At 42.6% G+C, this 17,318-nt stretch overlaps 1 protein-coding gene across 6 annotated transcripts in view; it reads right to left on the reverse strand.

The window, feature by feature from the left end:
• Positions 1-7,717: 7,717 nt before the first annotated feature.
• bcl11aa (BCL11 transcription factor A a) overlaps positions 7,718-17,318 on the reverse strand; it is a 50,947-nt gene continuing 41,346 nt past the window's right edge. Inside the window, exons 4-6 of one of the 6 annotated variants that reach the window (XM_061087519.1) lie at positions 9,692-9,990; positions 9,301-9,652; positions 7,718-9,240 (exon numbers count right to left, since the gene is read on the reverse strand). In XM_061087519.1, the coding sequence (XP_060943502.1) occupies positions 7,754-9,240; positions 9,301-9,652; positions 9,692-9,990 (2,138 nt within the window). In that variant the 3' untranslated portion in view covers positions 7,718-7,753. Of the gene's footprint in view, positions 9,991-17,318 lie in introns of all 6 variants that reach the window. The other 5 variants (XM_061087520.1, XM_061087518.1, XM_061087517.1 and 2 more) reach the window with 5 other exon arrangements.

Genomic DNA, 17,318 nt, shown 5'->3' on the forward strand with positions numbered 1-17,318 from the left:
ACAGTGACATGCAACCCCTGACAACACACTTAAGCTCTGACTGTGGCCGAAGGATTACAGAACTCTACACAATTTAAACAGTTTTCAAGGCTTATGAAACAGAGAAATCATCCAGTAAAGGCAAAATTCATATCGAAACACAGCTTGTAGTTTCAGCTTGACTATGTGAAATCCCCGCCCTTGGTGTTTTGGCTGGATAGCTTATTATAAGCGCACCATTGTTTTGTTACTCATGTCGGCCAATATAATGTAAGCTGTTCTTCCTACCTGTCGCCTGGGTTCGTACGTCAGACCACTTCTGACAAATGTCTTTGGAATTTGGCACTTTGTCAAATCGTTGCACAGGGAACTTTTATCAGAGCATTGTTTTTCAGCCATGGATCAAAACTAGGGCTGGGCAAGTTAACTCGTTTTAATCGAGTTAACTCAAGTGATGAGTTAACTCGATTGTTTATCCGCCAATTATTTTCTTTTTTCCTGTTCTGCAGCAGTCAGCAACAGACTTTCACAAAATAAAAGCCTGACTTTCACAATAAAACAATAAATAATCAAACCTGAGTTAATGCGAGATAAAATAATTAATCGAATTAACTCATCACTTGAGTTAACTCGATTAAACGAGTTAACTTGCCCAGCCCTAATCAAAACATATCAATCAATCAATCAATCAATCAATCAATCCAAAGTTCTTTGTGTAGCCCATATTCACAAATCACAGTTTGTCTCGTAGGGAATAACGAGGTACGACATCCTGTGTTCTTAACCCCCAGCAGGAGTAAGAAGAAAAAAAAAAAGAGAAGAATCTCAGAGAGAGCCACATGTGAGGGGTCCATCTCCCAGGATGTGCAGAAGTGCAATAGATGCCCCAATATATCCACTTTTACATCGTGACAGAGGCTTTAATATACCTGGACAACAGTGCACCTATTTGAATAGTGACAAATGTTAGTGTATACTGCAACAGTTTATGAATGTTTTCATAGTTTATCCATTGTTCTGATCAGAAAAGGTTATTTTCACCCACCAAGTTGTGGCTCAGTCCGACAAAAACTTCGTTACAACAACAGAAAACAGCTCAATATCCGTGGGAAAAGATATATGAATACATTTTACCATCATCTGGCAATACCCAGTGACAGTCAAATTACATGCAAGACACACAGTGTTTACCTGATAACTGATGCAACAAAACGCCCAACATCACATTCATCAGGACGAATTCTTTAAGGTGAGCTGGCCTGTTTACAACCTGTTTGATTCTGCCTGCTTGTGTTTCATGTCTCGTCACATTTGATTGAAGCAATGTCACCATGCTCCTACATCTCAGCAATTACTGTGATGAGTGCAAGGTTATCATCCATCCATCAATCCATCCATCCATTAGCTCTACAGCTTATCCTTTTGAGGGCCGGGGAAGGAGGGGGCAGGAGCCCATCCCAGCTGACATTGGGTGAAAGCCATATCTATCACTGGGCCAAGTGCAAGGTTTTCACATCCCACAATAATGATGGCAAAGAGAACCAAAAAAATATGACTAAAAAGTTTCCTTGAGGGAATATTGCTTAAATTCCAAGAAGTGCGAGTGTGTACATTGTGTTAGTCCTTGTCTGGACCAGTAGACATGATGGGGACCAGGGCTCCATCCTAATGATTCCAAATAACATTTCTGAGGTCTTGGTTAAGGTTATGGTTATAATATGAATAGCGGTTGGGTTAAGGTAAGGGCTAGGCATGAATTGGTCATGGTTTAAGTTAAGGATACGTCTTAAGTGAGGCTGTGCACAGCTAATGGAAGTCAATGCAAAGTCCTAACAAGGATTGTTTCGCAAAGCTGTGTGTTTACATATTTTGAGAATTCATATTTTTGCTGGTTTCCTTTTTTACTGATAACTGGTCAGAGATGCTGTTTATTTCCCCCTTCAGTTATTGTTTCCCAGAGGATATAACTGATGTTCTTAAGTCACTGTCTTAAACCATGACTTCTACACAGGGGTTAAGTGCATTGTGGTCATGTCCATGCATTATTCCTTTGCTGGCTTTGATTGGAATGTTTAACATGCCTTGTGGCCATTACATGTGCTAAGTAATGTTCAATGATTGTCCATTACAGTAAGAGGCATTTACTTTGCAGCTAGGTCCTATAGACCGCAGGGGTCAGCATGTATTAAACCACTCGATATGTATAGAAGTAGCTACTCCTCTGTATGGCAGACAGAAGCGAGACAGAATGAACTTCTTTGGCATAGTTCAGTATGAGCACAGATACCAGAGTACACTCAGGAAGAAAGACAGACAAAACACACACTGTCGCTCTCACACACACACATACACACACAAATTCACACATACATTCTTTTCCTTTATCTAGATTCCATTGGAACAATGTTGTGCCAAGGCCATACAGTGACAAAAGCAGTGGAAAACATGCTTTCTAAAGTCTTTGGAGAATCTCTTATTGTTAAAACCCTGCAGGCCAAAGACAAATCCATGGGAGTTTATGGGGGACTGCAGGTCATGGTTGTATAGATTTTATAACGGTGACAAATGCATTATGCTTTTCACATAAACCAGCACAGGAGAGCCCCAGTAAAGCAGAAAGGCCTGAATGCTTCATGGGTTTATAACACAATGAATTTATCATAGAAAGGGAGAGAGAGAGAGAGAGAGAGAGAGAGAGAGAGAGAGAGATAGAGAGAGGATGTGAAAAAAATACAGTGCTGATTTGTTTTATTTGCCAACGCAGCTCTGATGGTTACTCGTCGCTCTACTTATCAGGGAGCAAAGAGGAAACTGCTGCCACTTTTGGGTCGTGGTCCGTGGGAAATAAATCTTCACAGTCTTTGAACCTTTCACAAAATTGAGTCGCCACAAAGTCCTTGTCTCTTGGAGCATCAAAATATCGTAGCATCATTACCTCGAATTTGAGTTATGCATGTTCTTTCTGACCTTTTGTATCATTTGTTCAAGGAGGGACATCAGACCTGGTTTAGGATCAGGAAATACAACATGTTCACAGTCCTGGGAGCTGCCCAGTATTCCAACGTCTTCCACTTCACCCCCATGCAGCAGTTGTGGTTTTTGCCGCCCTGGTCAAGGGAACCTTCAGCAGACGAAAGTGTCACTCGAATCCGAACCCACAAAATAAAAATGCAGCACCACGAATAAAGTGTGTTGTATACTGTCAATTCAAACATTTAAAAACCTTTGACTGTAAACTGGCAGCAGAGAGCATACTCTAGGGTTTTTACTCATAGTATCCTCAAAGAAAACCAATGTATTGAATCTTAAAATGTGGCCCCACAGCAGGTGAATGGGTTCAGGACACGTGTGTGTGCGAGCTGAGCAGAGGGTGTGGTGGCTGGAGGACACGGGTCTGATTGATTCTGACAGCATTGTGAGGCTTTTTTGACTACTGAGCAAACAGAAGGAGATAATGATATTTACTTAAGTACAGTCTGTGAGAGGACAAGCCGAAAGGTGTCCGTATAACGTGTGTGTATCAGTAACAGATACTGTACTGTACTTTGAGGAGTGACATAGGTACATATAAGTACGGTATGTGCTCTTAGTACTCTTGACTAAGCAAAATTGCCGCGATGCACACACCCACACACGCACCCCCCACACACACACACACACGTAGGCATGTACTTAAACCAGCTGCCTCAACCAACAGGTAGGGTGACACTTCACACACAGTTTTCATGCACTTGCATACAGTATGCACCTGCTCATCCCTCCCACCCTTCCTGGGCAAGACAGTGGTTACACACACGCACACACACGTCAAAAGTGCATAAAGAAGTCATAAAGTACATATAGTACAGGGCCAAATGGTAGGGTGAGGTTGGGGGAGGAGGAGGCGTAAGTACTGTATGTTGAGAAAACTTCCTACACAGCTCACCATTGACTCATTTACCACACACAGACACATATATACTTGGGACGTAAAGACTTTGCACTCTGAACTTTATGTTTGTACATTCTAACACTTGACAGTGCTGCCAAGTTCATCGTTATCATATCTGGAGATGTCAGCAGCAGTGAAGTTGCAGGTAAACGATACCAAGGGGCTGTAGGGTGGGGTGTAACTATACACTCACACAGACCATGCACACACACTTAAGATAACTTGACACACACACACACATATATAGTGAAGATAAGCAACAAGAACTGTTATACTTTCATTTTTTTTTTATTAATTGTTTTTCGATAAAGGGACAAAATGGGTGTGTGAACAGGATTATGCAGACATCTGCCAGAAAACACAGACAGTGGTTTTCCCAGTACAACTGAACAGAGACCCCAAACAAGTACATCAGAAATTAAAGACCTATAGTTTATCAAATGACCATTGGCCATCATTACAAAAGAAAAAAAAATTATATCATAGCCAAAAATAAAAAAATAAAATAAAAAGAAACCAAAAATAAGGATCCATTCCATGGCTCTGTTTTGAACAGAGCAGGTAGGTTATAATAAATAGTAACTCCCATAGTAAAAGATAAAGTTCAAGTTCAAGTTACAACAAACAGCTCTCAGAACAGGAATAGAAAAGGCTGATAACAAAATATTCCGCATTGCCATTTACAAAAAAGTCTCAACTCAAGCAGGCTTCTCCACGTCCCCCAGGTCATTTTTAAATATGCTTTGCATATGAAAGTATACCCAATCTAAATATAAAGCACCATTTAGTGTTTGGCAATGAAAAAAAACTGCAAAACATTTAATTTCTTTTTAAATGTATTTATTTTTTACGCTTTTTCGTAATCCATGTACTGCATATGAAGTTTTTTTTTCTCTCTCTTCTTGATGTTGGAATGTCGTCAGGTGGGAGGGGTGAGAAAGACAGAAGCACACAACAGAACAGGCTGACGTCAGCTTGCATTACTGCATACAAGAATGGCAGCAGGGGGGGGGGAGGAGGAGGTCTGAACCAAAAACCAAAGAAGATATGTACAACCACCTCTGTGGACAGGAAACAGAGCGGCAGCCATCTTATGGCCTGCGACACCTCCAAATGCCACATATTTTAGCTGCGTTTTTATGGGGTTTTTCCTTTTATTTCTTTAAACATACAAATAATTCGCACTATATTATCCTGCCAAATTAAAAAAATATACTGTGGCAGCTTGGGATTTTTTTTTCCACTACCAAAAAAAGGTATGGTAAATACCTTTAGAGAGCACAAGCAACAGTTAAAAATACGAGCCTCAATATAAATACTATAGTGCCTATTCTAAGTGAACATTGAATTCAAATACAATTCTAGAAATACAGAAAAAGTAGACCATAAATGTGTTTAAGCATAGGAATTGACATGAATGTGCATTTTCCTATATTTTAAGTTCTTTATTATATATTCATATATAATCTTAATCCTTTCCCCAATGCAAATTGTATTTTTAACCTGAAGAGCTGTGAAGAGCCAAGGCAAAATAAAATACAAAACCATCACAGAATTTTTTTTTTCGTTTGTGTTTTTTTCATCTTTTTTTAATCATTTAATATATACTGTGATCGGAGTCTTGAACACCACCAAGACGCTGAGGAAAAGAGAAACGACAACAAAACTTAAATACAGTTTCCCCTAAAAGAAGTGAAGTGTTATTTTCAAAAACGTTTATTTTCATATCTATAATCAAAGGAAGATTTATACAAAAACAGATTCTGTGTAAGCAACAGCATTTGAGTGTTTGTAGTCTAGCCGTCAAGGTCTATAGATTAATCAGGTGGCGATGGCGATACAGCTCCTTAAAAATACAAATCTTTAGTGCTGCTGTGGCCAATAAGTGCTGCATCCATTTTGGGATCAAATCACTGTGATGGCTACTTATTGTAATAAACCATCAAACCTTTTAATTTACAGACCTTGAAGACAGGGTCAATTTTCAGCCCAGGCCAAGCTCTGGGGTTTTTAGGGGTAACATACTGACAAATGGTCAAAGGTGAAACGGCAAGGGTACAGAGGTCAAGGGTCATGAGGCTGGAGTTGCTGACAACAGATTATGTGTCTCATCTTTTACTGCTTTTAACTGTGGGACCCTCATTATCTAACAGCATTTCAACAATTTTTCCCCCTTTCAGCATAAACTTGTAAACTGGGAAAATTGAAACAGTGCACTTCATGTCCAATAAATGTCAAGCTAGCTTTGAAACCTAACCCATGTACCAACATTGCATCAGTGTGGGACAATGAAAGAGAGATGTCAGCGTGACAAGTGCTATACTATAAACAGCTTGAATGGAACTCAACAAGGAAAAAAAAGACCCTCCTTTTGGGTTAAAAGCAAACAGCAAACAAAAACATGTGCCCTGCATTAGCCTATGCATACTGATTAAAATTATCGCATTATCACTCTTTTCAAGAGCCCTGGAATACAGATATATAGTTTTTGCAATTCTTTCTTTCTTTTTTCTGCAATTCATAGTGAATGACCCTGTTTTGATACTACAAATGTGAATGAAAGTGTGAAAGAGATTGCCTCTGATCCCCGTAATAGTTAAGTAGCTTTCAGTTCTGTGTAGCTGTCTGTCTATTTTAATGCTCTCAAAAATAGTTAGCCTCATTTGGAGCTCATATGTTACTGTATGCATTGTTCCTCACACTGACATATCAAAGCAGCGTTGTAGGTTTGTGCTAACGCAGATGCATGACACTTCTCAGCCATGCGTTTTATCCCTCAAAATCAGGATTGTACATTACAGATTACCTTACTCAAAAGTACCTCCTTACCAGAAACAAAACTACAAATAATTCAGATATACACAATACTGCTTGTACCATGCTTGCCATGAAATCCACATATTAAAGATAGCCTATTGAACATGTAATAGGTAGCTAAATGATGATTAACAAGAACTCTCTGATCTTTCAGCATGAGTTGTCACAGCCTATTTGAGCAGTCAGGTGCTTGATGCAAGGACCTTTCCTGGGTGGCTTAAACCTTTTAGCTTTATCTAGTGTGACCCCAAACTTATAGCAGATAAGATTATGGCCAATGTGGTCTTAAGATATCAAAGGCACTCTTTCTTACTCAACCAAATGATAGTACAAATTCATAGCGCACCCTTGTCTTTTTGAAAGAAATTTGAAGGCTGTCATTAATTTCAGTTTAGTCATCAAGCTAATGCATGATTATTTTTATTTTTTTTAACCCTGTGCGAACATGGTGTCTTTTAGAAAGATCAGGATAAGTGCATTTCCAGGGTTGTTAGAATAGGGTAGAGACTGTTCATCTTCCATGTTACAAAACAAAACTGTACATGATATGTGTTACAGAATGTATGCAGCATGGATGTATCTTTCTTGTCTTTTCTCTTTTGAAGAATAAAAAGAAAAAAACAGAACAAGAGAAAAACAGCAACACATTTACTCAACAATTAACCAACCAGGGACAAGTTATTTTCTTCTTTTTTTGATTAGCAAAAACATACTATGCATGCTGACTAATTCTTAAAAATGGAAAAGGAAAACTCAAAAAAGAAAAATTGTACACAACATGTAAATTATTGCACAAGAGAAAGGCTCGAAGTTTTGCGTCAATGCAAGAGTATTGCCCCGATACAGATCATGCATTCAATGGGTAATGGAAACGGGGTGTGCTGGTGCAGAGCACATGGTCTTAAGCTTCCACCAGACTGGCGAAAGTGGAGTGTTGGGTTTAGGGCAAATCTACAAGGAGCTGGGAATAAACAAGGGACTAATGGTGGACATAGCTGAGGGGAAAAGGTCCCATAGTTCGGCCTTCTACTCTGACTTTATTTCGGTACTCAAAGGACGGTCACTGTGCCATTTTTTCATGTGTTTCTCCAAGGTGCTGTAGACACTGAAGGGCATCTGACAAATTTCACACTTGTACACGTCTTTGCCCACCTGACCATGGGTCTTCATATGGCGTGTAAGTTTGGAACTCTGGGCACAAGCATAATTGCACAGGTCACATTTGTATGGTCTTTCCCCTGTGTGGCTGCGCCGGTGTACTGTGAGGTTACTGCAGTTCTTGAACACCTTGCCACAATACTCACAAGTATCACTCCTGCGACCATCCTTGGAGTTGGGCCGCCCCAGATGGGGAGTGCTGCCCCCACTGCCTGTACCACTTCGGCCTGACATCCCACCATCCAGTTCCCCCGGCGGGGTCGAGAAACGCAGACTGCCATTCTCTGAAGAATGCTCCGATGAAGAGGCGAACGGCGATTGTCTGGAATCCCCAAAGTTCAGAAAAGGGTCCTTGAGTTGTCGGGAGGCAGCATAGCCAGCCAACCACTGGGAGTAGACGTTCTCCGTATTAGGGATTGTTGGAGTGGGCAAGTCAAATTCCTTTTCCAGTTTGATGCGTTTAGTGAAGGGGCTGAGCGGACTGGGGCTACCCAGAAGCAGTTTCTTAGAGAGGCCTACAGAGGCAGATTCATTAGGGGATGCTCCCCGCCCATTCACTGTTGAGACGGAGCAATCTTCCCCACGGTGTGTTTCAAGCACAGAGTCTCCATCACACATCTCGCGATTGTGGTGGTGGTCTCGGTTGAGGTGGTGGTGCAGGTGGTTCTCCTTGGCCATGGCATTACATTTGTGTGCATGTAGGGCTTCGCTGAAGTGCTGCATGCTGGCAGCGAGACCCATTCCCTGCATCACCTCGGGCAGGGACCGAGGGATGGACACTTCCTCAGCCAAAGCTGCCAGTCGACTTCCAATACCGCCATTGTTTTCATGCTGACGTGTTGGTTCCAGGTTCAAACCACAGTGATAGCTGTTGTTCCTTCTGGGTACCCTCTCTCCATTTTGCTCTTCTTCCTCCTCTCCCTCCTCTTCTTCTTCCTCCTCTTCCTCTTCCTCCTCCTCTTCTTCTTCCTCTTCCTCCTCTTCCTCCTCCTCCTCCTCACCATTCTCACGAAGCATGCGGTTATTCTCACTTTTCAGCTTGGCCACCACTGACTTGAGGGCATGGCTTGCGCTACCCAAGTGGTCGCTGGTGCCAGGCTCTGGAGAAGAGGCTGTTGAGAGGCCATCTTCAGATTTTCCTGCGTTTGGCGAGGAGGATTTGTGCATGTGTGTCTTCATATGTCGCTTCAGTTTGCTAGCCTGTGTACAAGCATGATCACACAGATGACATTTGTAGGGCTTCTCTCCTGTGTGGCTGCGTCGGTGCACTATTAGATTACTCTGAAACTTGAAGGCTTTGCCACAAAATTCACAACATTTAGATTTCAAGGGGTTGGTGGATGAGGGTGTTGCCCCTGCTGAGGGGAGAGGAGTAGTAGGAGTGGTCTGAGAGCCCACAGGTGACTGCAGGGAGCCTGGAAGAGGGGGTGGGGTAGCAAGATATGGAGGTTTGCTTCCCCCTGCTCCTCCTGTTCCTCCACTCCCACCTCCTGTTTGGAATGGCTGGAGTAAGCGCTGCATGGGGCTGGGCCGGGTGGGTGATAGCGGGGGAGTGGACCCTGAGGTGTTGCCCGCCAGCTCCCTTAGCCGCCTTGAGAAGTCCATTGTTGGAGGGGGGTCCAGGGGCATAGGAGGATTGAGGCGCAGCACCCTGTCAAAGGCACTCGGGTGGTGGGCTGCCAGCGCCAGGTCCTCTGGGCTCAGGTGATGGTGGTCCAAGTGGTTCCTCGGAGGAGGGCTGAACAGAGGTGGTGTCGGAGGGAATCTCTGATGATGACCCCCACCAGCATGGCCACCTAAGCCAACTCCACCCCCCATTCCGATGCTATCCCTTCCACCTGAGCCAGAGCCAGGCATGCGGAGGAGGTTGAAGGGGCTTGCATTTGGAGGCAAATGGAGACCATGAAGGGGAGGCTGAGAATGGCAGTCTGCACCCCCACCCAGGGAGGAAGGTCCACCCATACGTGGTGTGAGAGGGCTGCCATGTTCACTTTCCAGGTAGATGCGGAATCCATGGGTATTCTGAGCATGCTGCAGCAAGAACCAGGCGCTGCCATACGACTGCTTGCATGTGGTGCAGGTATAGGTGGTCGGCTCCTCCTTACCTGTGGAGACAGAGAAGATGAAATCATGTTAAGAGAGTTTTAACTGACCAATCCATTACAAATCAGTAACATCAACCAAACTGTATGCTTTACATTACCATATAAATCAACCAATATTTGAGTCAGTTTAGTAAGAAAACCGATTTTTAAATGCTATATTGCGTTTCAGTTGAAAGACACAATTGCACATAAACAGTACATGAAGAACAACTCTGTTTAACTTGGCTGAACCAGTCTTTTATTTGAACCCTAGGCCTAACTCTTACAGCTTTTAAAAGTGGCCGGCACATGGTGTTGAGGGCTCGCAAATACAACAGTAGCTCTTATTGAGGTCATGCCCCACATGAGTAGCATGTGAGAAGTACTGTGTGTGTGTATGTATTTGTTCTTCTCCCAGACTGCTCTGGGACATAATTTCTCCCTTTAGACTGACTGTGAGTCCTCCATTGTCAGCAGGAGAACAAAGAAACAAGGCTGTCCCAGCGGACGACCACTTCTCACTGATCTACCAAAACAGAGGCTTGCTGACAAACACACTATACACACACATACACATACACAAGAGGCAACATGGGAGAATCCGTTCACGCTTTAGAATTTTGCTTCCTCACTCCTGTATGATATCAGATGCATCAGGAATTATGCTTCTAATATATCTGAGAACAGGTTAATTCTGGTGATATTGTTTTGGAGTCATTCCCTCTTATGTAGGATTCATCCTCCTTCCATCACCACCATACACATACAAACGCACACACTTGTTCTTATTTACGTACAGAGCATAGGGCACTGTGGCTGCCTGGGGAAAGTGAAACAGTATGAGTGTAAAAACATTTAGGCCTCGTCTGGAGGGACCAGCCCCTTCAGCCTCATAGCTTCCCTCAGTGAAGCATGCAGAGTCACTTTGAGATGGCGACAAGAGGAACATTTAAAACAATAATTGCCTTTGAATGGCCTCGGCAACAATGACCTGTGGTGGGACCCAGAATGCATGTGTAATCTCATTAGAGTACAGAACGGCTGGCCATCAGCTCGTTTACAGGATTAGATGACAAACGAAACGTCGTTGCCGCCTTTCAGAACCTTCCCCTATTAAGCACAGTGCAATGTGGGTGCATCTGACAACTTGAACAAGCAGAGATTCACACACTGACAAATGGATAAGTCAGGCAATCTGACAGTAATACACAGGAGCTTAGACATTTAATGCCACTATCACCAAGCATGAATTCAACTATTCTGAGGTCAAAAGTTAGGGCCCTGACATACACCGACCGATCGGTGTATTTTTTATATAGGACATGACACAATACACATATATAATCTATGTACATATAAATGTGAACTATGTTTATATCAACATTTATATCAAGAACTAAAACAGTTGCAACAAAATTAGCTGAAACATGCTGTAAAAATGTTGCAAAAGCAAATAAACCGGTGTCAGTGTAGGGTCATGGTATTGATGCTAATTATCTCAGTAGATTTTTGGTAAAAAGCCATTTTACTGTAACGTGTCATGAACAATGAATTACAAATATTCCATTAATATGTAAAACAGGTAAGGTGGGTAGTAAAAATATGCACAGAACCGGGACATATTACCTGCTAATTACTGACAGAACGAATTTGCCAAATTAGCAGTGAAAGAATCTCATGGTTTTCACAGAAGCTTTTATACATCGGCACTCTGCAATTTACTCCCGATGGCCAGAAAGAGAGAGTCAAAGAGGTTGTAGTGGGAAAAAACTGCATCAAAACATATTTGGAAAGGGTCTGTGTGTGTGTGTGTTTGTGTGTGTCCATAAAAGTATGTGTTTTGGATCACTTCACAACATACACAAACACTAACAGTAATTTGAATTGACAAAAGAAAGTCTCTTATTCAATGACACTGAACTTTGAAAGAGGAGCATGTTGTCATGAACGAGGCACGTAAAAGTGTTTAAGCGTGTGTGTGTGTGTGTGTGTGTGTGTGTGTGTGAGTGTCAACAGGGATCCTGTCTGTCTATCCATGTCCGTGCCTGGTGGGAGATTCTTCCCCTTCCTTAATTTTCCCTTATTTTGTGCGTTCGCCGTCTGTGCCTCCCTCTCTGCCCGTCTCTCCTACTGTACACACAAACACACTTATCCTACATGACCAACAGCTAAATTATGGATCATTAAAATCGCCACAAATTGCCACTAATTGTGGCCACCTGCATCGGATCTAACCTGCGAATATAATTTGCATTCTCAGGTCCGGGGAGGCTTTAATTATTTATTCATCTTTGTTCCACTGGTTGGTACACTCTAATCCTGAACACCGACAGCACTAAAAATAAAAAATGGAGGCTCTTTTCTCTTTCTGTCTAAATGATGGGGATGGGCTGATGAGTTTTCCCTGACGAAGATGCTATCCTCTATATGCCAACCTTTTCCCCTAATCTTTACTTTTCTGTTGTGCGAATTACGGGAGGTTTTTGAGCATTTCAGGACTTTTAAATAACTCCGAAATGCCAAAATGTGTGAAAACCCACAGGTCTAGTTAAGGCCTGCAGTTGCTCAGATTCAGAGCAAAACAATTAGCTGATACTTAAAATCCGGGTCTTACAAATGTAAGTGGCGAACAAACCTAAAGAATCTCAGTTATTTGTACATGCATGAAATCGGATGTACTGACGGGCCAAGAAGATCAGCTAAGGCTGCATACAGGACCAGAGCTTATAGATGTTGGTGCTGTGCCCCCATTCAGCTGCATCTGCTCCAACCAGAAAAACACTACCAATTGTAGGGCAATCTGAGAATGTGCATGTAAAATGATGACAGCACAGTGATAACACAGAGTAAAAGAAGAGTTTGTCCTTTCAGCTAAAAGTGGGCAAAATATTAGGCAAACACAAGCACGAGGCACAATAGTGTGACACAGCTAATACGCTCCTTTTTGACTCGTAGCTCAGACTTGTCTGCGCGCTGATTGAAACTGTAAGGTTAATGGATTTTAGAGTAGGCGACCGCTCCACTCTGTCTCTCTGTAATATACTCCCATCAGCCACTTCATTAGGCAAACTCGCCAGCACTCTGAGGTAGAAAAATCAAGTGAGAAAGTATAATGGAGAACAGGAGATGAAGACAGATAAGAGTCAGAGAAAAGGGAAAGAAAGAAATAGCAGAGGTAATACCTCTTAGTTTAGGGGCAGTTGACAAAGACTTGCTGCAAGTGTTCAATTTTGGATACAGGAGGTGTGTGGAAGAAGAGGAATTGGAGGAGGACAGAAGGAAGAAAGAAGATGTGGATAAATAAATAGCATCCAGCTCTTTACCTGGGGGTAAATGTCAAAGCCGTATAGTCACGAGTGAGACGCCGAAAAACAAACACATGCTCAGTTTCAGAAGTTTCCCAACACTCGATGCCGGCGACGCTACGGTGACAGCACAGGCATTAAGTCCTATTTAGCCAGGGCCATTGCTTGGACACTTATGTGGTGCTGGATGGGAGAGGGAGGCAGTAAGGCTAGCTGGACTCATATTTCACGACTCCTTTGTGTGTGTGTGTGTGTGTGTGTGTGTGTGTGTGTGTGTGTGTGTGTGTGTGTGTGTGTGTGTGTGTGTGTGTGTGTGCGAGAGAGAGAGAGAGAGCGACAGAGTGTGTGGCCATATCCATCCCTCTCAAAAGGATTTGCAGCACTCAAAATCAGCCGGTGAGACAGACTGTAAATCCAGGAAAAGGAATCAGTGCACAAATAATTTTTGTAGTGTAGGTTCCACTGGAGTTTTAGATTCAGTTAATTAGCATGTGAATCTTATTGTCATGAAACACATTGTGAAAATGTCAGTGTCATAACAGCACGAAGATCTCTATGTACAGAACTGTGTTCCCATCCACATGTTTTGGAGGATATCAGGCCTATTTGTGGTGGAGTGTACATCTACGGTGAGTGCGCAAAAGATCTCACAACACACTTACGTTATTTATACATTTTGAATCCACCCCAGAACATGTCAGCCTGTCAAACTGCCTGTTCTTCAGCCAGTCATTCTGTCCTGTAGCTGGACTGTCCCCACTACATCCCTCTCCGACCAGCTGGGAAACAAAAAGTGATGCCAGGGTTTTGGCGAGGACACAGCCACCGGTTTTCTTACTGGTCTTGAAGCCCATCTGCATAATCAGTTTGTTCTCCTTTTATTATCTTGTGTTAATTTCTCTCTACAGCATAACGTCCATCTCTTTATTTAATTTTCCTCCCTACTCTCCGCCGCCTATTTCCTATCTCCCCTCTTCCATCCGTCTTTCTTTGAACCATATGTGACTCTCTCCTCCGCAGCCATCCCTCCCCTCCTCTTCCCTCCATCCTCTCCTCTCTCTCTCTCTCTCCACCCATCGCTGGCTCTCCGGTGGTGTCCTTGGCGGAGTCCACCTCTGGGTGAGATGATAGTAATTGAGGTAATGGAACATCGCTGAAACAGGATTAGGTACGCATACTGGGAGTGAGAGACAATGTCCCTTAATACAATTTGGGATTTCTATCTGAGCCTCAGGCTTTCAGGACCTGCTGCTTATATTTACATCTGGGCCTCACCGCTCACCCCGATCACCTCCTGCTCTACCTTAAAGGGATACCGGGCCATTTCACTAGAATTTCTTTTTCCACTATTTTTAACTCCTCACCAGACATTTGTGTTAATATCTGGAGGAGCATGTTGATTCATTTCCACGTCTATTTAGCACACAGTGTTGGATGTTTTAGGTTTAAGAAACTGAAAATACGAGGACTCTTTTTTCGCATTAGGAAAATCATGTTGTGGTAGAAATATATCCATTTTGAAAACTGATTTAACAAGAGTTCATATTTAGAAATATGTCAACAACATGTCACATGAACTACAATGTCATACATTTAGTCTTGCAGCACAAATGAATTTCCCTGGTTTGAGTAACACCAGTTTCATCTGTTGAAGGAACAAATACAGTGCTTTTTCCAAACCTGCCTTGTCATAGAATGGAATAAAAATCCCACAAAAATTGTTGTAATATTCCTTTAAAACCAGCCAAATAACTGGGAGTTGACACAATGTCAAATGGGCAATTTATGGTATATGAATATCTCTGTCATATTCATATTGGACAGTAATTATAATGGGGACATGAATATAATCATTGCGTGATAATGAGTTCTGTTCATGCTGTTTCACCCTCCCCCTCCCTCTATTAGAATCCATATATATTTTCAGTGACACATGCGGTAACTCATATCTCATGAACGTACATCTGTGCCATAACTGATGCACTGCCCTCGGAGTGGGAGCCGACCGAGAGCAAATGACTTTCAAATGGTTTCTGCAGTACATGGACATTATCGACTTCACCGTCGTAACCCAGCCTTCCTCCCTACCTCCCTCATTCCTCCCTCCATCATCACCCACTAGAGTGCAACAGTTGTGGCTTTCTGCTTCTGTTACTACAGTCAGTTACACTGCCCAAAAGCACTTAACCACATCATTGTTGTCATGTGAAAAAAAACGTGTTGGCCTAATTATGGTTCTTTTTGTGTTTTCACTTGAGAACTGCATGTCCTTGTTTGAGCCGAGGGAATTCAAAGACCCTTGGGCTCGCACATGAAACCATTTGAAAGTCCTGTTTGTTAAACTCAAAAAGCATAAGATCAAGTATAAACCACGGCTCTTTTAAAAACCCGGGCCACCAGCAAAAAACGAGAACACTGTTACATACTTGAGTGGCATCGTATTAAATTGTCACAAAATTCCTGTAAATTCTATTTTGGCATCGTAAACTATCAATGCACATCCTGCAAAAACCTCCACTACGGTCCAGAAGGAAAGGGGCTGCACTATCCTCCTTTCCCCCAATCATCTTCCCCTCCATGCAAACGCTTTCTTACTAACTGGACAGCAAACAATTGGAATGCAAACAGTGGCAGCTGGTGTCCTGTCTGCTCGCTGAGGAGAGGCGCAGTCAAATAACAACATGACTGCAATTGCTCAAAAGGGCAGTGTTCTGCTTGGAGGGAAAATCAGCCTCTATTACTGGTTACTAGTCGGTGGCTAGATCAAAGAAACGTCTTGGAACACAGTAGTTTGGGGACGATGTGAATGCCGAGGCAGAGAAGAGTAGTGTGGTCATTGGAGAGGGACGAAAAACTGCAGGAGCTCCCTCACAATATAGGAATAAGGGGAAGGGATGAGTCCTGCCAAGATTTGTTGCCCTTACCCTAAATTAGGAATGACTCTCCTTCTTCTTCAAATCAAGCTTTATTTTTGCATCCCACAGATGTTCAGTAGTTGGCTTGGGGGGGCCATGACCTCTTCACTAAACCATTCTTTGCGATGTTATTAGATGGCATGATGAGGGAGCAGGGGTGCAACATGAAGACGTCGGTAGGCTTCGACTTTGTGAAGCACACCAAACAATCACGTCCATTTCATGCAGCAACTTTGAAAGAAGGCAAGGACTTATCTTTGGTTTTAACCCCTCGTTCTTTACGTACAGTGACTACATCCTTCGCTTGCAAGTTGTACAATTAATATCCTCAGGACTACAAACAGACTGAAAAGACAGAGAGAGATCAAGGAGGCTTCGGAAAGTATGCAGGCCCTTGGTTGTAGCATCAATTCATTCGGCCTTCTGAACATAAAAACGTTTTCCCTTAGACATTCTCAGACAAAAACATATACATTCTAATGTAACAAAAGGAAATCTTAAGATGCACCATGGAGAGTTAAATGTCCTCAAGAGCCTTTCTTATCTTAGGGGTTCATCTACAGCACCTAGAAGTTATAAATGCACACTAGTGTTTCTGTCAGGAGTAGATGGAACCAGCTTTTCCATCATCCTGCTTGCATGATTAAAAATGATCCAGGATTGCATCTGTTAAGAATTGATTTGACTCCTCAGCGTCCAACAACCTCTGCCCCACTCTTCCATGTGGGCTGTACCCTAGTTATCACCTGGTTTCCTTTGAGACGGTTCAGTTAATAATTTTCTATTGGTTGTTATCAGATTTCGATTTACATTAAACATGCTGTTAACAGAGTATTCCAGCTCGACCTATGGAGCTATTTTCCATTACAACTGGAACTTAAAATAACTCCAAACAAGTTTTGCCAACGGGAGCCCACAGGCCTGACAATAATGATGCGGTATTTTTTTATGGAGGAGAGAACCATGAATGCATTTGAATTACCAAAAACAACAATGGATTATCGAGCCTGTCTGATTACATGCTGTGTGTGCATGGATGTGTGCGAGAATGTGTATCTGTGTGATTCTTCTGCACGGCCATACACTCGAGGCTGATGAGCAAAAATATCAATACCGTCTGTCCCAATGT

The sequence above is a fragment of the Limanda limanda genome, chromosome 15, assembly GCF_963576545.1.
Source record: "Limanda limanda chromosome 15, fLimLim1.1, whole genome shotgun sequence".
In the NCBI taxonomy this organism is placed as follows: Eukaryota; Metazoa; Chordata; class Actinopteri; order Pleuronectiformes; family Pleuronectidae; genus Limanda; species Limanda limanda.